At 42.5% G+C, this 26060-nt stretch overlaps 1 protein-coding gene across 1 annotated transcript in view; it reads right to left on the minus strand.

Annotated features, from left to right (window-relative positions):
* Positions 1–24: 24 nt before the first annotated feature.
* plxnd1 (plexin D1) overlaps positions 25–26060 on the minus strand; it is a 77357-nt gene continuing 51321 nt past the window's right edge. Inside the window, exons 19-36 of the mRNA XM_057355905.1 lie at positions 25714–25863; positions 25021–25138; positions 22600–22707; positions 18827–18939; positions 17920–18024; positions 16900–17030; positions 14261–14459; positions 13970–14116; positions 13667–13823; positions 13427–13530; positions 12574–12637; positions 12429–12463; positions 11686–11790; positions 11192–11355; positions 10637–10784; positions 2344–2484; positions 1959–2033; positions 25–876 (exon numbers count right to left, since the gene is read on the minus strand). Of these exons, the coding sequence (XP_057211888.1) occupies positions 760–876; positions 1959–2033; positions 2344–2484; positions 10637–10784; positions 11192–11355; positions 11686–11790; positions 12429–12463; positions 12574–12637; positions 13427–13530; positions 13667–13823; positions 13970–14116; positions 14261–14459; positions 16900–17030; positions 17920–18024; positions 18827–18939; positions 22600–22707; positions 25021–25138; positions 25714–25863 (2181 nt within the window). The 3' untranslated portion in view covers positions 25–759. The remainder of the gene's footprint in view (positions 877–1958; positions 2034–2343; positions 2485–10636; positions 10785–11191; positions 11356–11685; positions 11791–12428; positions 12464–12573; positions 12638–13426; positions 13531–13666; positions 13824–13969; positions 14117–14260; positions 14460–16899; positions 17031–17919; positions 18025–18826; positions 18940–22599; positions 22708–25020; positions 25139–25713; positions 25864–26060) is intronic.

Here is a 26060-nt window from a genome sequence, read left to right on the forward strand (position 1 = left end):
ACGTTTGTCAACGAGAAATAAACTGCATGTGACACAAGGGTTCAGTCACGATCATGGCCATATTTTATAAAACGTCTGTGTCCAAGCAATTAAAGACATTTTTCCAGAAGAATATATACAGAATATGTAGCCTATCATAGGTACAGACTCCAAAAAAACAAACACTTTAAATAAAAAAGGTATGCCACATGATCTCTTTCAAGCCTATTATATGCATATAATGTTACTCCACAGCAAGGTGGCACTTGTTTGGACGCTTTATGCACCGACATAATATCATCCTGCTTAGGAACCCTATTCACATTAAATCAATCGCACAGTAAAATCATCAAGCACACAGTTATAAATATTGCTATGGAAATGTGTTATATAATCCAGTGCATCATTGTTGGCTCTCCCAGAGCGTGGGGTCAGTGCGTTACATAGCCACGGGACCTCACGGCCCGAGTCAACAATATCCTCATAGTTTAATATTCAATAGTCAACATTACACACCCTGTATCAGGATTGCTTCACACATTACAAATGCTCAATCAGATGAGCCAATTATAGCAAATATCTGTGGAATATTATCATCAATGGCTTTTCCCACTCATTATTCCTTTATCTACTACACACACATTAAATTGGTAGAGATTCATTAGCCAAAATCAAACCTTAATAGAGAACACGTCATTTTTAACAGTCTGAGGAAAGTGAACAGGAGCTGGCATCTGATTAGCTCATATCTCTGGGCTCTGTGTTTTGACTGGCTGCTGCTCAGGCCTCACTGCTGCACTCATAGATGTTGTCTTCCACTAGTGCGATGACCTGCTCAAACTTGTGTTGCAGCTGAGTGCGTCGAGCTGTCGGGTTCGATTCTAGTGCATTCACCACCTGAGAGAGAGATCAATATTAAACTATATTACAGAATATATTATCGTAAAAATTATTATTGTAAGAAAACTCTTGACATCCAATATGGCATTTTAAATCTGAAGATCTCAAAATACTTTTCTTACTACAAAACCGCGACAAAACCGTATAATGTCAAGTGATATATATATATTGCATGATTAGCGGCCAATGAATAGCCTTAGTCGCATTTCAATGCTCCCTGCAACTTAATCTGATTGGAAATGTTTCAATGGCCGTTATTATGCAGTGCCAACTAGACAAAACAGTGGGAAAAGTACTTCTTCACAACATTGTCCTGAGATTCTATTAAAACCTTGAAATGGAGTCCAGTATCTATTTGTTAAGATAGTACAGCACTTAACATAAGATTACACAACAGTAATAAAACATTAATAAATTCTGCAAGCACCACTAACTAGATTTTTCTAAATAATAGGTACGTTTTCTCTAAAGAAAATGTGATTGCTGCTTGCCGTGGAAAAACTCGGCACTAGACAGTTATTAGGGTGGTCATACTGCCAGTCACAAGGGAAACAAGCCAACCCCCATGTCTCTATTGTGTTATGTAAAAACGTTTGGCGGTCTGATTCAATAGAATCAAACCTCTTATCTCCACGATGTTCTGATGCATACTTTTTGTGTGTGGTTAGGAAGTTTGAATGTCACTATTTTAAGTCATAGAGAAAACAAAAACACCCTTAACACATGTGATCTGTTGCGCGCTGCATGTTAACAATAATCAGTGTTACACTTTGGCGGCTTGTTTTGCAAAACCCTATGCGATTGCACTTTCATGTCATGCCAAGCCTCTATTCAGCAGCTACCGTTACAAAATGTGCTAAATCACACAGATGCAAATCAGAGTGTCTCAGTGTGCTAATGAAGCCCCGCTCGGCTCAGTGATGGCTAAAGAATGGACCGTGAAATCAGTCCAGGGCATCAGCACCGGGGTGCCAGCACGCTCACACATGCACAGGAAAATGACCTGATCACAGGACGAATGCCCAATCCTCATGCTGTATCAATTTCATTACAATTGGCAAAATTAAAATCTTTCTCACCTGATGACGATATCTCTTGGCATATTTGTAGATTTCAGTTAAGGCAAGGGTGGTGTTGAACTCATTCCTGTATTTCTATGACATGAGCAAAAAGAATTATGTGATATGCATGATGAAAAACATGTTGCCTCTGTTTCCAAACCTAGCTGTCTGCAGCAGCCTAACTAGAAATATATAGTTATAAACTTTGTTTGACATATTGGGTTCATCTATTTACTAGGCTTGTCCAAATGCATTCTGGGATTGCCCTTTCGCTTTCAAATTGGGAGCTTTCCTCAAATGCCTAAAAGGCTACCTACAGTATGTGCGGCAGGCAGCTTTTTTGTAAAGCTGATCAAAATGTAATTGCACGTAAACTGTAACAGTAAGTGTCCGTTCTGCTTACCCGTGATTCCTCAGCAAGGTGAGCGTTCATTTCCTGTTCGCTCAGTGGTGCCATCTCCTGAATCTGTTTGTAATAACATTGAACCCTCTTCTTATACTCTGGGATCTCTTTGGCATACAGTAACTTATTGGTGGGAGAATCCTTGGAAAAAAAAACAGTTATATATGCAAATACTGCATTAAAGTATGATAAAAAACTCATATACTTCTGTATACTGTCCACAAAGAACCTGTGTTTTTTTCCACAGTCACATACATGCGTCTCATACCCATAAGTCAATTTCGTTTTCTATTATCATATGTTCAAAAATTTCTCTCTTTGCCATAGTTGCATTTAGTTTGCTATATTGATGTTTTTTATACAATATTTTTTGCAGAATGTTTTTTAAGCTGCTATGGAAATTAAAACGAAATGTGTTCCCCAAGCACATAGTTTAAAGCAGCTCTGAAAAATATTTTTTAGTAAAATTAATATTTATTTCAGTAAAATGTTTAAATTCTATATGAATGTAAGTGTCCATTTAAAGCATTTAGAAAATGCCTTAAAACACTGTTTACCCAAAAATGAAAATTCTTTCATCATTTACGAATTCGATCGGTCTAAACTAGGGGTGTAACGATACTTCGTATTAGGGCTGCAACAACTAATCGATAAAATCGATAATAATCGATAATGAAATTCGTTGTCAACGAATTTCATTATCAATTAGTTGGTCTGTGACATCACTTGCGAGCTGCGCAGTTACAAATCAAGCGCGTCTTCTTCCCTTTTAAAATTACCGTTTTAGATGTGTCTCTCCGTGCAGCATGAGCTGCGCAGTTTTAAATACAGACGTGGTTCTCCGTGGATGCGTCTCTTCGTTCAGCGCGAGATGCGCAGTTTTAAAGTCACACGTGTCTCTCCGTGCTGCAGGAGGTGCGCAGTTTGAAAGTCACACGTGTGTCTCCGTGCTACACGAGTTGCGCAGTTTTAAAGTCAGACGTGTCTCTCGGTACATGCGTCTCTCCGTGCAGCGCGAGGTGCGCTGTTTTAAATTCCGACGTGTTCTGCATGCATCTCTTCAAGCTGCGCAGTTTTAAAGTTTAAAGCGGAGAGGTGTTTTAAATGACAAAATTAAAGATTATATTAGTAAAACCCAATTTGTGGCGTTTGCACTTTGCAAAGTACATAATAGGCTAAATACCCTGATTTGGTGGTTTATTTAGTTCAGAGGTGGGTAACGAAGTACATTTACTTGAGTACTGTACTTAAGTACACTTTTTGAGTATTTGTACTGAAGTATTACTTTTTCTGTTTACTTTTTACTGTACTTCACTACATGTGAATGACAAATATCTCACTTTTCATGGCACAAAAAAAATATTTCCTTGGCCGACCCTCCCCTCGCTCCCAGTTTGGGAGAGACTATTGTCAGTTGCTTCTAATATGACACACCTGAATCAACTCACCAGGTGTGTTAATTATGGAGACATTCACAACATTTTGGGAGAAGGCTAATGAGTTCAGTTGTGTATACTTTTCCCATATCTGATTTACTTATTATAAGCAAGAGATGTAATTACATTTTATCCAATTAATCGATTAATCGAAAAATAACCGTCCAGCTAATCGATTATCAAAATAATCGTTAGTTGCAGCCCTACTTCGTATTACGATATTTCGCGATGCAAAAAATGTTACGATGCACATCGTAGAGAGATGGGGATATGTTTAATTCTATTCGTTCAGCGGGATCAAGACGCTACCTACTCTGTGCCAGCGCGTCACGTGTGCTGATCTCACATATGCGGTAGAGAGAGAACCGCAAGACACAATCTGTGTCTCCAAGTGGTTTACAAAGCGTCATATTTTCCTTCACAATCGCCGTTAAAACACAGCAAACTTGAAGCGTGACTGCAGGCGAGTCACCCCGAAACTCATTACAAAGGCAGCACAAACGTTTTTAAATGCCAATGTTAATTTATCCGCTAACGTGAGCTGCTGCATAACGTGATATGCAACATAAAGTAAGCCAAAAGAAACGCGCTGTTCCGATCAGAGAAGAGATGAAGTGAGTCGTATATTAAAAGATCGAATGACATGCTAAAAAACAAGTATATGATTTGCATGATTGAAGAAATGTAATACATTTTATGTAATATGTCTTTTTGAAAGATTTTTCTCATTCATTACTGTCTGGAGCAAAGACAGCGCGGCTTCAAGGAGACACGAGCCAATAGCGCTTGAGCGTGAGCTCTGTCAGAGCGTTTCATTGGTTGAATGTACTGAATGAACACGCCCTTCACTGAATGAACGAGTCAATTGAGTCAAAATGAGACTGAATGAACTGCTACATGTCGTTCATGGTCTAATATTCTCTGTGTTACAACAATGCATATCCAGTAGTTACTCAACTTTCTGAAAAATAAAGGTAATGACCTGTGTGGCAAGGGGGGCGTGGTTCAGCACGGTCTGCATTGAGGGAGAGACCGGCTGGGAACCGAGAGAGGAAGCCGCTGAGACGTTGCGTCCAGGACTGGAATATTGCGAATCCTTACTGAACAAGTGTTGAGTGTCTTTTTGTTGAGGTGCAGCAGCACCATTAAATATTTGTTGTTAAATAAAAGTCTACCTCAGTTTCCCAGCCACGCCGACCCCGACACCTTTCTTCAGGAATTACTGAACCTCGTTACACTGGTGCCGAAACCCGGGAGGAAGGAGCCAGCTGCCGCCGACATGCAGTCCACGCCAGCCACGCCATTTGCGGACGTGATCAACTCCCTCGCTAGTCTTCACCAGGAGCACCATCAGGCCCTGTTGGGTCTCAGAGAGGACCAAGAGAGACGGTTCCAGGCTCTCGTCAAGACCCAACAGGAAGACCGTGAGGTGTTCCAGAGCTGGTTGAGCCAGGGAAGAGATGCGGGAGGACTATCGGCCGCACCCCCAACTGTCCAGATCCCGCTGCATAAGATGGGAGCCCAGGACGATCCGGAAGCGTTCCTGGAACTATTCGAGAGGTCCGCGGAGCTCTCCGGGTGGCAGCCGGACATCTGGTCAGCGAGGCTGATTCCCCTGCTGACCGGGGAAGCCCAGATGGCGGCACAAGAGCTACCAGTCTAGAACCTGCTCCAGTACGCGGACCTCAAGAAGGTGATCCTGAAACGGGTTGGTCTGAGCCCGGAGCAGCACCGGCAGCGATTCCGCTCACTGGAGCTTGGGGAGGATGGTCACCCCTTCTCTTTTGCTCACCAGCTCCGGGACGCTTGCCGCAGATGGCTGATGGCCGACGGTAGCGACGCCAACACCATCGTGGATAAAGTGACACTGGAGCAGTTTGTGGGGCTGTTACCTAAGGAGACCGCCCAATGGGTCCAGTGTCACCGACCGACGTCGCTGGCCCAGGCCATCCAGCTGGCGGAGGACCAGTTGGTGGCGTGCCCAGGGGTCGGCATACCCCTACCATCTCTCTCTCTACCCTCTATTTCCACCCCCTCTAAACCTATCCCTTCCCCTAGGACCCGGGGGAGTTTTTTCCCCAGCCAGCCCCGAGGACCCGGATGTCGTCAGGGATGGGATCGGGAGGAGCCGTGAGAACCCCGGGGAGCCCGCTAGTCAGTATGGTACTGGCCCCAATTCCTCTCCTGTACCTCCGCCCTCTCCTCGCCAATTCCTTGGTCTGCTTCCTGCCGCTAGGGTGGTGGGGACTCCTGGGCTGGCCTGTTGGCGTTGCGGGGACCCCGGCCATTTTATCGATCACTGTCCTATGATGGAGATCAGTATGATGGTCCGGGTTCCCGACAACCCACAGGCTGCCCTCGGTCAAGACGGGCTGTACCAGATACCTGTGAGTATTAGGTAGGGTACATATCAGGCTTTGGTGGATTCAGGATGTAACCGAACCTCAATTCATCAACGCCTGATTCAAATTGTGGCATTGGATACGGGCCGCATGGTTAAGGTAAGGTGTGTGCACGGGGACGTGGTGAACTACCCTTTAGTGCCGCTGACCATAAAATTTCGGGGCAAAATCATAGAGTAGAGGTGGCTGTTAACAAGCACCTCCGACATCCGCTAATCTTGGGAATGAATTGGCCAATGTTTTCGGTATTATTGGGGCACTTATGTGCGATGTCTCTTGGCAGAACCAAAGGCAGCGGAGGGGCGTGGTTGTGCAGGTAGGAGAGAGTGAGCCGGGACCTCTGACGTCTGATTCAGAGGAACAGAGCGCTGTGGAGAAAATGAATTTTTCCCAGTGCGATGATTTTCCGCTGGAGCAGTCTCAGGATGACTCGCTCAAACATGCGTTTGATCAGGTCTGTACGATCGATGGCCAAACCCTCCACCCTGCACAACCGCTGTCCTATCCGTACTTTGCCATTATTAAAGACCGGTTGTATCGAGTGACCCAAGACACTCAGTCCAAAGAGGATACAACACAGTTAGTCATTCCAAAGAGCCGTCGGGAAATGCTTTTCCAGGCGGCTCATTGTAATCCGATGGCCGGACACTTGGGGCAAGCTGCAACTTTAAATCGCCTAACGACCCATTTTTTTTGGCCGGGCATTCATGAGAACGTGCGCAGGTGGTGCGCGTCTTGTCCTGAATGTTAGTTGGTAAACCCACCGGCCACCCCAAAAGCACCATTGTGCCCACTCCCGCTCATGCAGGTCCCCTTCGAGCGAATTGGTATGGACCTGATCGGGCCGTTAGAGCGATCTGCACGAGGGCATCGATTTGCGTTAGTCATGGTGGACTACGCAACCCGATACCCGGAAGCAGTGGCGCTACGCAATATTTCTGCTAAAAGTGTTGCGGACGCCCTGTTTCGTTTAATTTCTCGCGTGGGAATCCCAAAGGAGGTTCTCACGGACCAAGGCATGGCGTTCATGTCACGGACCCTCCGCGAACTGTACGGGTTATTGGGGATTAAGACGATTCGTACCAGCGTCTACCACCCACAAACAGATGGGCTGGTCGAACGTTTTAATCATACGTTAAAAACAATGATCCGGAAGTTCGTTCACGAGGACGCCAAAAATTGAGATAAGTGGCTGGAACCTTTGTTATTCGCAGTCCGCGAGGTCCCCCAAGCCTCCACTGGGTTTTCCCCCTTCGAACTCCTCTATGGCCGTCATCCCCGCGGGGTTTTAGACGTCCTATGAGAAGCTTGGGAGGATGGACCTTCCGCGAGCAAAAACCAAATTCAGTATGTCATGGACCTGAGAACAAAACTCCATACACTGGGGCAGCTCTCAATGGAGAATTTGTTACAGGCACAAGACAGACAAAGCCGACAGTATAACAGGGGCACCAGACTACGTAAATTTGCACCGGGAGAGAAAGTGCTTGTGTTACTCCCAACGTCCAGTTCTAAGTTACTCGCCAAGTGGCAAGGACCCTTCGAGGTCACACGGCGAATTGGGGATCTCAATTATGAGGTAGTTCGGTCGGACAGGAGCGGGGCACATCAGGTTTACCACCTCAACCTCCTAAAAAAATGGAGTGAGGCAAACACAGTGATGCTGGCGACGACAGTGAGTAGGGTAGATGATCTCGGACCAGAAGCGAACACCAAAGTGCAATCACTCGCTCTGGCCCCAGGGGATCATCTCTCGTCCTCCCAGATCACTGATGTTGCTAAGTTGCAAGCAGAATTTGCGGATGTGTTTTCACCCCTGCCCGGCAGCACCAATCTCATAGAGCACCACATTGAGACCAAACCGGATGCGGTAGTGTGCAGTCGACCATATAGGTTACCTGAACATAAGAAAATTGTGGTTCAGAAGGAATTAGAAGCTATGCTGGACATGGGAGTAATAGAAGAGTCCAGCAGTGATTGGGCGAGCCCGATAGTCTTAGTTCCTAAGACCGACGGCTCAGTGCGATTCTGTGTGGACTACAGGAAGGTGAATGCTGTGTCGAAATTCGACGCATATCCAATGCCACGAATTGACGAATTACTTGATCGGCTAGGTGCAGCTCGTTTTTATTCGACATTGGATTTAACGAAAGGATACTGGCAGATCCCCTTATCTCCCTTATCCAAAGAAAAAACAGCCTTTACCACGCCGTTCGGTTTACACCAATTTGTCACACTTCCGTTCGGCTTATTCGGAGCCCCAGCTACCTTTCAGCGTCTCATGGATCGCCTACTCCGGCCTCACGCTGCATATGCTGCAGCGTACTTAGATGATATCATCATATATAGTAACGACTGGCAGCGGCACATGCAGCATTTGCGGGCGGTTCTGAGTTCGCTGAGAGGGGCCGGGCTGACGGCTAACCCGAAGAAATACCGTCCAATGGACGGAGCAGTGCCAGCAGGTGTTCACCCAGGTGAAGGCTGCTCTATATGGCGGGCCGTTATTGCACTCTCCCGACTTTTCTCTTCCCTTTCTGTTGCAGACCGATGCGTCGGACAGAGGCGTGGGGGCGGTCCGGTGCTGTACATCAGTTGGAAGCTTTCCAGGAGAGAGACGAGGTACAGCACCATTGAGAAGGAGTGTCTGGCGAGCCGGTGGGCCGTCCTCACCCTCCGCTATTATCTCCTGGGGCGCGAATTCACGCTCTGTTCGGACCACGCGCCCCTGCAGTGGCTCCACCGCATGAAGGATACCAACGCGCGGATCACCCGTTGGTATCTCGCGTTACAACCCTTCAAGTTCCAGGTGGTCCACAGGCCAGGGATGCAGATGGTGGTGGCCGACTTTCTCTCCAGGTGGGGGGGGGAGGAGGCTGCAGGCCGGATGGTTCCCCGGCCTGAGTCGGGCGGTGGGGGTATGTGGCAAGGGGGGCGTGGTTCAGCACGGTCTGCACTAAGGGAGAGACCGGCTGGGAACCGAGAGAGGAAGCCGCTGAGACGTTGCGTCCAGGACTGGAATATTGCGAATGCTTACTGAACAAGTGTTGAGTGTCTTTTTTGTTGAGGTGCAGCAGCACCATTAAAGATTTGTTGTTAAATAAAAGTCTACCTCGGTTTCCCAGCCACGCCGACCCCGACTCCTTTCTTCCAGAATTACTGAACCTCATTAAAACCTGGTTTAATTTAATTCAAAGGTAAAGTAAATTATGTTGAAAAAGTTCAATCTTTGTATGGAACATTTAATTACACCAATTAAACGAGTTAATCCAGATAGATTTTAGTAGACTAATATAATGTAGATTTCATCGACTAAAAATAGACTAAAACAATGATAAATTGGGATGACTGAAACTAAATCAAAATTTGCTGTCAAAATTGACACTGATCTTAATTCTAATTTCAGTTAAGCCTTAAAATGTTAAAATTCTTCATTAAGTTGTATGTGCAACAAAATAAGTTACTGAAAATGTTAATATTTTGAAAATAAATGTTATTTGAGTTTCAGTTTCATTTTTGAAATTTGTTCAAAATATCGAGATCGTATCGTGTATTGTATCGTGAACCCAGCATCGAGATATGTACCGAATTGTGAGCTTAGTGTATCGTTACACCCCTAGTCTAAACCTGTATAATTTTCTTTCTTCTGCAGAATGTAAAAGAACATATTGTGAAGAATGTTGGATAACCAAACAACATTGGCCCCCATTTATTTCCGTTGTATGGCCACAAAACCACTGAAACGTATACTGGCTTTGACCAACATGTGGGTGAAGTTTTATTTTGGAGTGAACTCTCTTAATTGTCTGTAATCACCAGTGAGCAAGCTAATGTGACTGTGACGAGGACTTTGGAGTTTCCAACTTTTTGGATGAAAATTTTTGAGGAAGCGTGGCTCAAATAGCCGGATCAACTCTCTTCTATGTATAAATAATCCTGCATATGTATGCATGTAGAGAGCATATAAAGTACAAAAATGCTTGTAATATTTTTCACATTTAGGAGGCCATCTGTCATCATTCTGCCTCATCATGTCATGTCTATTCTTGGTCTTGTGGCAGAGTCATGGCAAAGCCTTAGGTTATATGTGGAGAGAGAGATTTTGACCCTTTCGGTCTTACATACTCTCTCTCCGGTCCGCTGCTCTGTTCCTGCCCTCTTGTTCCTCGTTAGCTTTCCATCAGTGTTTCATCCCCTACACCTGTTCCCTTGTTAATTATCCTTTGTTTGTCTCCCTATAAAATGCCCTCGTGTTCATTGTCCCAGTTGCATACAAAACTGGCCTTGTAAATCTGAGCATACTGGATTTTTAGACTGCGATTTAGGAAAACTTGATCAAGGCCTGTGAATAGTCAACTGGCATTTTGTGTAAGGCTGAGACATCAAAATCATGGTCATCGGAAAGTACATGAGAGTATGTTATACAAATATTTGGAGATGTGTCTGTGTTCTTACTTTGCCCAGCTGTAGGTCAGAGAGTGAGCATGCATCAATGAAAGCCTGAGCAATAACTGACAAGCAGGCGTCCATGTGATCCGTCTTATCGATGTCAAAAACAAACTGAGGGTTTTTCAGTATGTTCACCCAGAACCTCAGAGGCAAACTGTAGAGAGATACATTGGAGACCATTACAGCCCTGTGATGCATTATTGTGCATGCCATCTTAACATCATTTACATTTCCCTTGTTTTTTTCAACATTATCATCTTTGTTTTTAAAGTGATAGTTCACCCAAAAATGAAATTTACCCTTTAATAATCTCAAAATAATAATAGCTTTCTCTCACAAATCTTTCGCTTTAGAGGCCATTTATTAACTCACCGAAGTCAAATTTTGGAGCTTCAAGACGTTGGCCCCCATTCAATGGTGTTACTAAACTAGATAGGATTAGGATATTATTTAATTGTCCAGTGTACCAAGAAGAGCATGGTAGTGAGTAAATTATGGGGTAAAGTTCATTCTGTGAAAATCTATTTCTTTAAGACCTGTCTTAAACACTTTTACAAATACCTATTGGTTTTCCAAATATGCAGCGTGTCGGGGTCTGTGATACCACGATGGTCTGCCTGTTCTTCTAGAAAGTCAAAGAAGTATTTCACAGCGAATGGTGGTTTATCAGGCGGAATGCTGAGAATGGCTTGAAAAAGATCATCTAAGAACTTCTGAAGTGTTCCCTGTACAGATAGGACAAAAGGTATTACTGTAAAATAATGCACACCCGCAGAATGTTCGTCAGCCAATCAAAATGAAGCATTCAACAGCCCCCAGTTGTATAAAATGATTACAATACTACGTATATCACCATATAAGACCGTTTCTAAATGACAACATAGAAAAACGTTTCTGCGCATGTGTGGATTATATATGAATATATATATTAAATAAAATATAAACAGTTATATAATTAGACACTAGTCAAACATAGACCGAAAGTCTATATTACTACTATTACAATGTTTATCTCACTGACAAATGAGCACAAAACAAAAACATGCTTTAGGCACCTTGGTAGAAAGCAAACGTGTCAGGTAGATCTCAGGCAACACTTTCTTTCTGTGGCTCTGCCTGTGGGACTTCCTGGTCTCAGTCAGTTCATCATGTGGCAGCACCTACAGTGACATGACCAAATATTATTAGCATTATGGGTTCTCTTATAAACGATGACTAAAAATGTATGATTTGTATAATCTTTAACTTAACTTTAACATTTTTACATATAAAGAAATACAATTTAAACTTTTAACCTTGCAAAGCTTTTAATAAGTGATGAGATACACTACAGCCAATCCAGTTGTTATCACATATAAATTATTCAATTTTTTATGATAACAACAAGAGGTATGTGTATTATCCTGCTTAGTACACATTAATTTATTAGACAAAAAATGCTAGAAATCCCATGTAGTTACATTATATTACCCAGTAGTTTCTTAGGTAAGTACACTAGAGGTACACGTAGCCTACTGTAAAATAAAGTGCATCCGATAAAATCGTTATGTCGACAGTACTAATTAATGAAATGTGTAATATCAACATATAATGCCACAATTTGCCATAATATGAGCTATTCTATCCACATTAATTTAAAGCTCTGTGCTTTTACTGCTTGTCATTTATGTTAACTCGTAATTTCTCTGTGTGTCCTTACAATCATTTGGGTAAATGGTAAGCATTAAGTCCATTGAGTTTCCTTAAAGTCTCCTGAGCAGCATTTGAGCTACGTCATTTTTATTCAATAAACACTTACCAAATGAACATATTTCTCTGTGTCCAGATCTTTCACTGTGGGCAGAAAAGACACAATTACCCAGATGAAAATGACGTAAAACGCCTAGACCATTAGCACAAAGAAAGTGTTTAGCATTAACAACTGACGAGTCAAGGCTCATTACCTCTGCCCAGCGTGTTCTCTCTCTTATCTTTCATGCTCATGGCCAGTGACGCCCCATCTGGGATCTATAGAAGGCAGGTTAAATGTCATCAGGCTAATGGATACAGAAATTTACTCTAGAGACCCTCACTGAGCAACTCATTCCGTTAACACTTAAAAAACCCAAACAACTCAACTCAACTTTATTTATATAGCGCTTTTTACAATTTTCATTGTTACAATGCAGCTGTACATGAGACATATTGACTATAAGCAAAACAATTAAAGTTGTACCTGTAAAAACAAGAAAAAGGTGAAAACACAGAAGACCGACATACCCACATACAAAACACTCCACACACACAATATGCACACGTACTAACACACATAGACATAGACACACACACACGGACATACGCACGCACACAGACATGCACGCACAGTGAGAGCACACATTTAAGATAAAGGAGAGATAAGCACAGGTCAAATATAACAGACTATAAATTCCTATATGCAATATTAATTAAGTAAAACTTTAAAATTCTAATTCTAAAGCAGCCCGGCCGGGCAAATAGTGCAAAAAACAGTATGCAAACGGTGACGAGGAACCCAAAACTCTAATCGAGAAAAAAAACCTCAGGAGAACCCAGGCCCAACCAGGGGATTCCAGTTCCCCTCTGGCAAAAGCTGCTGCCTCTGCACAAGCTCGACAGAGCTCGCACAACAAGGCTAAATAAAAATAACAGACCGTTACATATTTTCAATTTCTGCTACAGATGAAATTAAGAGAGCTCGAATCTACAGCACTGAAATTTATGGGTACGTGTATAGTTTACTATAGTATAAACTCTCTCAATTTCTCATTACCAACACACCTGATAGTGAAAAGTGGTATTGAGTTTTTTTCTTCCGTCTTCCATGATAGATGTGTCATCCAGATTGTGCAGAATTCTGCTGCTCTGTCCCTTTGGAAACCATTCTGTTTGAGACAGTCTTTATTTACACTATAAATAAATCTATAACTATTGAATACAAGAAATTACAAGCAACATTTAGTAATTTCCTCTCTAATGAGCCAAGCAAAGAAATAGTCATCTAATTTAATGATAAATTACCCAGTTCAACATCTTCCTCTTTGGGCCATTGGGAGAAGGGAAGGTTCTTGTAAAATGCTTCAAGTATCTTTTCTTTCACCTGACAGATGGTGTCTGTGTTCATCACACGGACAATCACAGAGTCCATTCCAAAACCTTGAAACGACACGTTAATGTTCTGGAACACACACAGACACAAGGAGTCGGCTATCAAACCATTCAACAGTCCCGTTCATGGGATGTTAATTAAAAGAGACAAGCGTAAAATCTGAAATGAGTGTAGGTGTGAACAGAAAGATTTGTCAGAAGTCACGTTAAGCTCACCTGTGGTTTAGCCTCAATGTTTTCCCTAAGAAGCCACTCCTCGTTGAGCGTGTAGCGTGCCTTCCCAGTGATGGCGTCGATCGAACCCTTGTTGATTTGTTGTTTGATGGCGCATAGCAGCAGGAAGAACGGTTCGCCTACAGTTTCCTAACAGGGCAAGAACAACAGTTTGTGAATGTGGGAATTGCATGAGATACAACTGACTTATGATGGCTACAGAGCATCCTGGTAGACTTTTGTGGCCATTCTTTATACTTTCTTATTTCTCACTACTTTTGTATACTTGGGCACCTTTAGGTAGCTGTACATGCAGATGGACATCCAGTTTGTAAGCATCTTCTCCACCACTGACTCTGTTCGTCTGAGCATCAGTTTGGGGTTTTTGGAGGCTGAGGCATCAATCAAATCCACCAACAACTCCTTCATAATGCTGGTGTAGTACTCAAGTTTACCATGGAGGGCAATAGTAAGCAGAGAGGCAATATTGCACCTAAACATCAATGGAAAACATGCATACACAATGAAAACAAACCTAGAGAATTATTATTAAAAACATGTGCATGTTGGACTGGAAAATGTGATATGAAGAAAGTTGGGGAAGGCCCAGGTCTCTTAAGAACCCTAGCCATGAATAGCTCCAGAGAAAAATAACCTCTAATTCCAAACATCCATCCCTTTCTACAAGTAACAGTACACAATAGTATTGTTCTACTGTTGTAGCTAATCAGGTACAGATGACAATGACAGACAGTATCCTTGAGCGCAGGATGTGCGCCATAGTTGCATAAATAACACAAATAAATAAAATAAAGGTTGTCATCTTTGGCATATCATTTGGAACTGTAAATATGATTTTTGCTAGATCTTTTTCTATGGATAACACCTCAGTAATCTAAAATTAGTCTCTCTTAGAAAAATTGTTTTTCATATTGGTGGTTACCCATATTTGTTGTGTCTTTTAGGAAAAACGTCTAAGAAAAAGTTCATACATAACATCTTGGTTACGAATGTAACCTCAGTTTCCTGATGGAGGGAACGAGACGTTGTGTCGAACCGACAGATGGGGTTCGTCTTGAGAACCTATCAACTTCTGACTAGTTTAGAAAAGGCCAATGAAATTGGCGAATGAAATTTGCATGCCAGACTCTGCCCCCGGATATCCGGGTATAAAAGGGAGACGGCATGCTGCATTCATTCACCTTTGGGCTGAGGAACCTGAGACCTCTCTCGACTGCTGCAGCGGGCTGCTTCTTTACTGTCGAGAACTGCTGCTCGACAATATCACCGAACAGCCCCCCCTTGCGAGACAGGTGTGTTGAGAAAGCAGACTTTCTCGGCGTCACTCATCTGTGCAAGGTTCAGCCAGAGGTGTCTCTCAGGGCCCGCGCGGTCACCTTGGTCACCCGTAGAGCGAGGTCAGTGGCGATGCGGAGTTCCTGCATAAGCGCTGGGTCAGTCTTACCCTCGTGGAGCTCTCTCAATGCCTTGGCCTGCAGGATGGCCATAGCGTGGAGAGAGGAGGCAGCTTGGCCCGCAGCAGTGTAAGCTCTCGACACCTGAGATGCCGAAAACCTACATGCTTTGGACAGGAGTCTAGGTCGAGCCTCCCAGCTGGCCGCCATCTATGGGCACAAGTGCACCGCGACGGCACACTCCACCTGGGGGACACCGACATATCCTCTAGCTGCCCCACCATCGAGGGAAGAAAAGGTGACGGAACTATTTTGACGTGTACGTGCCGAAAACGGGGCGTTCCAGGTCTTACTGAGTTCCTCATGCACTTCCGGGAAACACTGGGCGGCCGAGGTACCATGTATCCAGCCGCGAGCGTTGGGAGAGACAGTGCGGGCACTGCAACCCAATGCTCACAGCAGCCCGGGAAAGCATGGCTGACATTCCGATGTCCGCTTCTTCCTGGGCTCGACCCCTCGAGGGAGGGAGCTCCGAGGAATCGTTGGAGTCAGATGCCAGTAAGTCACCCTCCGATGCTGCAAGGGACATCTCATCATCAACAAGCATCGTTTCCGAATACGTGGTTGAGGAACAAGACGGTGGGACCGTCTCTTGGGGAATGGTCAGACGAGCGAGACGAGGTGCGAACGGTGCCAGTGGTTGACGGATTAACGCTCACAGTAATCCTCATATAACCCTTGCTGCTCACCGTAGCGGACGGCAGGGCCGTAGCCACTGCTGTCACGGAACGGGAAGCAGACGATGTGGTGGCTGAGTCCAGAGGGAACACAGCCACTCGTGAACGCAACGTCTGAATCGTATCCACAAAGGCTGCCTCAGCGTGCCGGGCGCCCAGACACTTGAGGCAGACATCGTTACCGTCCCCCTCCTCGATGAGTGTGTTGCACACCCACGAGAACAGCGGGACATGCCACACTGGAGAAATTTGCTCTTTTAGAGAAAAAACTCGAACACTTCTGGAACTGCCGAGACGCCCAGGGGAAGTCGCTGCAGGAAGGGACAGTCCGCTGCACCACGTCGTAAGATTCCAGCAGTAATTCAGCGTAGAGTTTGAAGTCTCGAAGTCGATCATGTGTGAAGGCTCCGAAGAACAAAAGGTGAATGAATGCAGCACGCCATCTCCCTTTTATACCCGGATATCCGGAGGCGGAGTCCGGCATGCAAATTTCATTCGCCAATTTCATTGGCCTTTTCTAAACTAGTCAGAAGTTGATAGGTTCTCAAGACGAACCCCATCTGTCGGTTCGACACAACGTCGAGAGACCGACAGAAAGGGAACTGAAACAAGTCATGTGCTATAACAGACCTATCTATGTTCAATAAAATGCATTTCTGCAAAAATACTTGTATAAAATTGTGTTCTTTAAAGACCTAGAAAATACATATAATATAAATTCCATATTATCAGCCTGAAAAAAAAAAACTTTTTGTTCGTATTTATTTTTCACTGTACTCACCTGTCTCGCACTGCAAAGTCTTTCTGCTGCTCAAGTGCATGAACAAAGGTGACTAGAAAGTGTTTGTTGTTCAGAAGAGTGGAAAACAGTGTGATTCCCTCATCCACATTGGGCCGTGTGGTGTTAGAAGGCTTTAATAAAGACAAAGATACATCATAACCAATTTGCAGATTTTCTTCAATCATCATCTGAATATTCCAGGGTTGTTTTTTTACAATAGAAAAAATGCAATATATAATGCATATACTGTATTGTGTGTGTCCTGTTGTCTGCACTAAATGACTGGGTAACTAATTTTTTCACACAAAAAAAAAGCCCTGTTGTACAATATTTTGTTTTGCAATATCAGACTGTATCATATTAAAGCAATTTATCACGGGGTCGAGCCAATAATTTCACAACAGCTATGCACAAACTGTCCTCAAAACATCTAGAAATAGCTCAACCATAAACTTGAATGTCCATATATGAGTGACAAAATAATGCAGATAATATTATACTATTAATGGAGTTAATTATCAACAAGTTATCGTTGTGGAAACCGGACAATTGATAATTTAGACCCACTGCAACCACTCCCATAGTCCCACTAACATTAATAAAGCAATAATTTAAGAACTTATGGTTAACCTTTCACAGAAGTGTATTGTGTACTGTAAGTCAAAACGACACAAATGAAGGGCAGGATTGGTTGCTGGTAGGACAAAAGAAGTTTCTTTGAGATTACACAAACTTATTTATTACTGTTGAATTGTACTTGACCCTCAATCTGTATTTTCTGCAGGCACGCATCAATGTATAGCAGTACATTTATACAAAATATAAAGGGAAACCGCTTCTAAAAGAGTTGCCTAAACATTTGAATATGTTTAAAAAATGCTGAATAATCATTTGTAATTATGTGTGTGTCCAACACACTCTTGTGAGTGTTTGTCATACATATACATGAGTTCACACAAGAAGTTGTCAACTGAAATAATACAGTGTGGCTGAATTCTCGACAGCGTTGGTGTACCTCACCTGACAGTTCTGCAGCAGAGGATGAGTTTCAGATAGAGCTCGAGGACCAAGGGGACTGTTCTCATAGACAGGCTGAACCAGACGTCTCTCATAGTCGGAACACATCTACACACACAACAGGTATGACAAAATGCTGACCAAAACCAAACTCAATATTTGTGTGTGTGTGTGTTATATATTTGAACAGCATTTCATATTTAACATCTTGCCTTTGAAGCCACAATGATTATAGACTCACCTCTGCCTTCCTACACTCAAATGTATTTTAAGTGTGATTCATTGGCCAAATTACACTAAATTATAGATTAATTTAAATAATATAATGTGTTAATGTGTTTATTAATTACTTTTATTGTCAACAGGTTTTGCAATAATATTAGGATAGCAAATTCTAACCTGATATTGTGACCCCACTAATTATGCATCTAGTGTTATGGATGCAACATTTCTTTTTTAAAGGGTATTTAGTAAATGTTGAAATTAAAATTGATAAAAGTTGTTGAAGTGTTGTGTTAACTAATCTAGAACCCTCCCGTAAAGTGTTACTATTTTGTTTTACACATTTACATGAGAATGTACAGCAGCAAACATCTGTACTGAATGGTTAATATTTTAGATTTAGATTTAATTTATTGTCATTGCACATGTACAAGTACAAGGCAACGAAATGTGACCTCTGCATTTAACCCATCCAGAGAGTAGTGAACACACGTACACCCGGAGCAGTGGGCAGCTATCACTGCAGCGCCCAGGGAGCAAGTAGGGGTAAGGTGCCTTGCTCAAGGGCACCTCAGTTGTTACCCGCCGGCCCTGGGAATCGAACCGGCAACCTTCTGGTCATGAGTCCAACTCTCTAACCATTAGGCCACAACTGCCCTTTGTTAATATTAAACCCATTATGTCGTACCTTAGGAAAGAAAGTGCGTGTCACAAACTGCTTGTACTCCAGGAATGGGATTCCCTGTGTGCGGTTAAGTTCTTTGGTCAAATCGGTCATGTCAGTCTGTAGTTCTGCAAAACCTGCATGACAAAAACATGTCAGCAACACAAACACACATTAGGTTTCTTATACAATGTGTATGACTTTTCATAGACAAAATTACTTTTATACTGCAAACTGTATATTTCCTACCACTAAACCCAAGGGCGTAACTTTGATTTTGACATTGGTGGGGACATACATAAAAAATTGGTCTGCAGAGCCGTATTGTTGAATCCCAATCGTTTTTGAGATGTGAGTTACAGAGGCGGGACAGAGAATGACACTGTTAACCACTCTTTTTACAAATGCGTTTGTAAAAGATTTTTGTGTGACTTCCACATTTTTTATGTGTGTGTGAGCAAGCAACTCATTCACATGGTAAGCATTTTACAAGGGTAAACATCTTTCAACTTCCACTGTTCTGTAAGCAGTGTTTGTCTTTCATTTCAACAGTTTAGCACATGGCTTGAGCTGATATCAGATCAGTCTTTGAGGGGAAAGTCCTGGTGTAGGTGGTTCTGCTGGGATAACAGGAAGTGAGACATCCTCTTATTGTTTCAACACAGGATGTTTGTGTCTATTTGGAGATTAAATAACCATGGAAACAAAAATGTAATGGAAGGAAAGAGCTACATGTGGTGAAATGTTGCAATTCTGAAAGCCTAAGCCCCTCAGGCCACATTCACAACTAAACATTGCAAAACTACACAAAGAATCCAAATGTGTTGAATCTGGGATTAAAAACGTACAAAAACCCTTCCAAGCTGATTCCACTTATTGTGACCAGTTTGTACAGACATATTGAAAGATTGAACAGATGTCAGGACAGAAAATACTGTAAGAAGCTTGCATCAAAAACAATTTCTGAATGTGACTTTCTAAAAAAGTGGAGCATTTTAGCTCCTGTGTTATGAAAAAAGAGCTTCTATGATTTGCGTGAGAATTATAAACCATTGAATAATAAATGATGAAAAACAATATTTTTGAGAACTATTACTTAAAGCAGGAATGCAAAGTATCAGCAGAAATATCTCCATACTGTGAACACTGCAATGATTTATGATCAGCAGTTTGGGAAACAACAGCTGCATTTCCATAGTTGGGCCAAAAGCTAGTGTGATGTGCATGCGAGAGTCAGTCGTCGCTTCCGGAGCTTGATCGTGCTTTGCTGGGGCTTCCTTTAGGTCAATTGTGTTTTTGTCCCACCGAATACCTTGGTCCAAAGAGGGCCAGCTAAGGCTTTTGAAGTGGTTATGATCATAGGCGGAGATTGTCAGAGGAACTGCGGCAAGCTGTGTGAGCAGTGCATAGGGAAAGCATTTGCAGTTATTTTAAATACATTAACAGCCAAATTTCCTCAATAACTTCAAGAAGCTAATTTAACTGACGATGTAGATAGTATAACTTGGATTTTGTTTTATCCGCATAGCTTTGCACTCTTTGTGGTCCATGTAGTCTGAGTTATAGAAAAAAAGGCATTGTGCTTTATCTCATGCTTTCAAGGATACAATAGAAGACGTACTGTATCCTAGGAAAGAGTGATTGACAGTGTGACGCGATAGACAGAGCACATCCAACATATTCATCCACTTGGAAAGAGGGAGAACTGTATATAAACTGAATCTAACCAACACTGTTAACTAGAAAATATGTTCTGCATTATACAACAAATATTTTAGCGGCTTCTCTGGCATTTTAATTCGTTAAGTGAGATGAATGTAAATAGGGCTGAAACGATTCCTCGAGTAACTCGAGTTATTCGAATACAAAAAATCATCGAGGCGAAGCCTCGTTTAATCCATTTAACTACAGTACACACGGAGCACTGCGTTTCCCCACGGACCGTTATTACTGACGCACAGCCCGCTAAACTCTATTCATGTTACAGGGCTCTCAAGTCTCACGCATTCACCGTGAGACACACGCATTTTAGTCTGCTCACACGCGTTTCTCGTGCTGATAAATAACTGATAGTTTATAGGGCTGTGACGGTTGCCGTAACAACCGCACCACCGCGATGGTAAAGTGCCATGACGGTGGTGAACTGCCACCGGCGGTAGTGCACGTCACTCTGACAAATATAGGTGTAATAAATATGAGAGTTGCGATAACGATTGCTAGTTGTAGCCTTTCAGTTGTGGATGGTTTTATTTAAAAGATTTTAAATTAACAGAAATTATTGGCATACGTTTCCGTTGGTGCGTTCGAGCGCAGGCCTGCACGGCAAAACCCAGGTTATTCTGCGGGTTTTGCAATGGATCTTGTTGTGAAATGAACAGATACGTAAAATCAAAACTGGCTATGACCCGCTTGCTTAGTGTCGGAGCGCGCGCAGGTTTTGCCGCGGTTGCGGAGAGACATCTCTTCATTTGCGCTCCTGTGCACATCTTCTGAACGCGCATTTAGTGCAGCTGTACACATTTTAATCTGGACAATGTCAACAAGTAAGTTTCACATCAACGAGTCGGAAAAAGTAAAGTTTTTATGGCAATCTGAATAGGAAAGCCAATGTAGGTTTAAACAGTTTGTTTCAAATGGAATTGTTAAGGACTGTAAGGGTTAATACGCCACTGACTGAAGTTACTGCAACAAGAGCTTTTTTATTTAGTATTTAGCTTTCTTATAATATTTAAGTTTTCATTATTTACTGATGTTTATTTAAATGTTTTATATGCTGTAGTGTGCCGTTTCACTGATGGATTTGCGCGTTAAACATTGACGGATGTTTCATCCTCATTTATTTCAGATATCATATTTCAATTATTTAACAATTTCAAGTATTTAAATAAGGTCTATATTTCTCTTCCACTCGTCATGTGGTTGCTACACGCAAATATAATAATATAAATATTATTTATATAAATAATATATATTTCTCAACCACCGCACCACCGCGGTCGATTTGTCTATTACCACCGCGGTGGTAAAAAACTGCCACCGTCACAGCCCTAATAGCTTATTGAAATGGTGAACTGATATTTTACTTAGTTTTAGTCTATTTTACGAGTGAAACTTGTTTTCCGGCTGCATTGAGTCCATCAAACTAGATGCGGACTAGTGGACACCGAATCCTGTTATTTACACATGTCATCTGTCTGGTCTGCGTGTCTGAGTGAATGAACTGCACAGTTTAACGTGCTACACGCGTGATGCTCATGAATTTGTCTGCGTCTGCGCTGAATGAGGACATGAACTTCACCTCCAGAGTTGCGCTGAGAGTTTATTTCACAAACATGTTATTGTTTGAGTGAAGAAACAGACATACTAAAAAATAAGCATCTGACAACCTGCAAAAATAAAAGTCATAGGCTATTGTTTGAAATTATTATTTCCATTTTTATTCATGTTTCTTATTTATATATTTGTATTATATTGCATTTTGAATTTAATATGGCAATGGAATGTACTAAATGGGTTTAGTTTTCACAGATATTAATGTATGCTATTTCAGCAATAAAAACTAATTGTTCTAAAAAGGAAACAAATTAGTTGTTTTACTCATTTTAAGAGACCTGTCTTATTTTCTCTTGTATATTTAGTATTGCTTTTTAATAAAGAAAAAGTACTTATTATCCGAATACCCGATTAATCGATGGAAAATCTGTAGAATACTCGATTAGTAAAAGAATCGATAGCTGCAGCCCTAAATGTAAACCTTTTATGTGAAAACAGTGAGTAGGTGTGTGTATGTTTGTTACCTTTGCGTATCTCATCTCTGATCTGTGACTCCATTTCCTCCATCTGTAACAGAGTCTTCTGCCAATACCTCTCTGCCCTGCGGCTCTTTGTGCAATACACCACCAATGCTACACACAAAGAGTTGCTGTCACACATTGTTTTCGCTCCCAATTCAATTTTTGTTCAGGTGGATGTTACATTATCAGAGTTTTGTATGAACAAGGAGACCTACAACATGCATGTGGACAAAGAGATCTGATCTCACTATCATCAAGTAAGTCCGAGACATGAAGACACAGAAAGAACTGAGACAGCCTAAACACATTTTCGGCCTCATCCACAATGGAGACCACTCTGCTTACAGACAGGAAGTTGCAGAGCTGGCTGTCTGGTGCAATCACAACAACCTGGAGCTCAACACGCTCAAAACAGTTGAGATGAACATGGACTTCCGGAGAACCACCCCTGCACTCCCCCCACTCACCATCATGAACAACACTGTGGCTGCAGTACAGTCATTCAGGTTCCTGGGCACTACCATCTCTCAGGACCTGAAGTGGGACACTCACATAGACTCCATCTCTAAAAAAGCCCAGTAGAAGTTGTACTTTCTTCGCCAACTGAGGAAATTCAAAACGCCACAGGAGCTGCTCACACAGTTCTACTCGGCCATCATCGAGTCTGTCCTGTGCTCATCCATAACTGTCTGGTTTGTTTCAGCTACTAAATCAGATATTAAGAGACTACAACGAACAGTCAGGACCGCTGAGAGGATTATTGGTGCCCACCTGCCCAACCTCCAAGATCTCTACACCTCCAGAGTGAGAAAAAGGGCTAAGAAAATCACTTTGGTCCCCACTCACCCAGCTCACTCCCTCTTCGAACTGTTGCCATCTGGCCGGCGCTACAGAGCACTGACCACCAGAACAGCCAGACACAAGAACAATTTTCCCGCAGGCTATACTCGGCCAGCACAATTAAAGCCTCTTACTACACACTGTCCATCACATTGCACACTTGCACATTGCACATAACATCTGGAAACTGTACAAAGAAACAATATGTGAAACCTGTAAATAACACATCTGCACACTCATTTAAACAATTATATGTTGTTTTTGTCTATATTTTTTCACTTTTTGTATATAGTGCATTATTGTTTATATTTCTCATTTTTTCTATCTTAAGGTATATTTGTCAGGTCTCGGGTCTGATCACCTGCTTGTCTTGTTTTGTTTCGTCTGTGTTTAGTATTTGTCGAGCACATGGGGTTGTTTTGACAGCTCTCCATGTGCCCGGAGTCCACGTGTGTGTTCCCCGCCCCCTCGTTATTCTCTCATCACCTCGCACCGGACTTCACTCCCGCTAATCACGTCACACCGGTTTCCACTCCCGCTATCTTTTTCCTCTCTATTTAATCCCCCGTTTTTCTCTGTCCCGTGTCCCGTTAGATTCTCTAACCTTCTTAATGCCTAGTACCTAGTACCTAGTATCTTGTCTTGTGGATTATTTACACTCTCATTTTGTCCAGGCTCCAGAGCTTTTTGCACCCTGCACGGTGTTCTGCTGTTCCTGCCCCAGCGACCTTGGCTCGTTCTTGTATCGGCTGTACGGAGGATTCATACTGGTGGATTAGAACTACCCACCTCTCCACTGTCATCTCGTCTCAGGAACTCGGGATCCACTACAGCTTCCCACCATGTTCTCGACCATGACTCTTCCTGCTGCAGGAGAGGTTCTGGCCTCGGTGGAATTATCTGCTCTCCCCACTGGGTTTCCGGACGGAACTATCGACAGCTCTCTCTACAGGGTTTTCAGACGGATTATTGACCATTCTGCCTACGAGGTTTTCCAGACAGATCTATCGGATTCTCTCCCTTCGGGGTTGCTTCCATTGGGACTAGAGCCTTGTCTCCCCTTCAGGGTTTTTTACCAAGTCTCCCTGGATTTTGCATTACGCCTATTTGGCCTTGAACTATCGGGAGGTTGACTCCTTTTACCGGACTAATTCCCAGATCTCTCACCGTCCGAGCGTCGAGCCTTGACCTGAAAGTTTCATGTGTTGCATTTGAGTGGTATTGTGACTTGATTGTATTAAATTAACCTTTATTGAACCCTGCATCTGACTCTCGCCTCATCCCTCATAACAATATTTGCACTATGTTTGCACCATGTGTACACTTTCTTCTGCACTAAGCTCCTGTTGCAGAAGTCAAATTCCTTGTGTGTGTAAACATACTTGGTAATAAAGCTCCTTCTGATTCTGAGATGGACTGAATGAAACAGAGCTCAGATCTCTGTGTGGGCCATAAGAATGTTTAGACATCTACAGCTCTACTCACACACTTTCTATGCTTTTGTGTGAAGCATCTAATACTTTTGCTATACATTAGTATTTATATCCTTAAATGTATATACTGTATGTATTGTTATATACATACCCACAGTGCAAAGCAGCAGCAGCACACAGCACACAACGATAGAGATCACAATGGCCAGTTCACTGCCTCCACCCATCTGCACCGTCGCTATGACCTTATGAAAATGACCCACTCTCACCTGAAACACACAATATTACGACTTAAAGAAGATCAAAAGTGTATTTTAATCAAACACAAACTCCTAATGATTAGGTTAATAAAGAAATAAATTCATGGTTAGATATGAGTTTACTGAATATTTCAAAATAATTTTTAACACAACCCACAAAATCTGAATTTAAAGTCAGGGTTAACCATTTTATTTTGCACTGCTATACCACAGCTAATGAATGACTAAGAACAACAGTATAGTAAGAACATTTATAAAATTCCAACAGTACATATAAGCAATAGATGTCTTTCATCACTAAGTATTTTATCAAACATATGACCTTTGCCTTGCAAGCAACAGAGGATTACTCTTACAGCCAGTGTGGTCTGCTCAGGTTTTGCATTCTTATTGTGAAAACATTGCCCTCTGACACATTTAATAATTTAGCAGAATTTGTCTTCTGTGTTTTATTGCCAGAAATGTGCTATAATCACATTTATAATTTCGCAGAGGGTTTTCAGCATATAAAGTTGTGTTCACCCAAACGTGTCGCTTGAGACTGAGATGTATGTGAAAACAGGGTGTTCAGGAGAGAGACTCACAGTGACAGGCAGATCTCCAGTGCTGGCACTCAGTGATCTATTGATGGTGCAGTGGAAGAGATGGTCATTTTGGAACGTGATTTCACAGAGGTCCCAGCCAATCATCACTGAGTATTCATCCGGTGTCAAATCCAACTCACTCGGCGCTTTCTGCAGTCCAAGAGAAGGAACACCTTTTCAACTTTTGCATGTCTTAAGATTGTCTCTTTTTCTTTCTATTAGAAATGTAACCTCCCATCCAATCCTTAAATTACTTGGTAGAGAATACAGCATGCCCTCATTGTTCTATAACTGCAAACATGTTCCTGTCTGACTCTCAGATGTTCTAAACTATTGCGGCAGCCTAA

This window comes from Triplophysa rosa, linkage group LG17 (assembly GCF_024868665.1).
Source record: "Triplophysa rosa linkage group LG17, Trosa_1v2, whole genome shotgun sequence".
NCBI lineage: Eukaryota > Metazoa > Chordata > Actinopteri > Cypriniformes > Nemacheilidae > Triplophysa > Triplophysa rosa.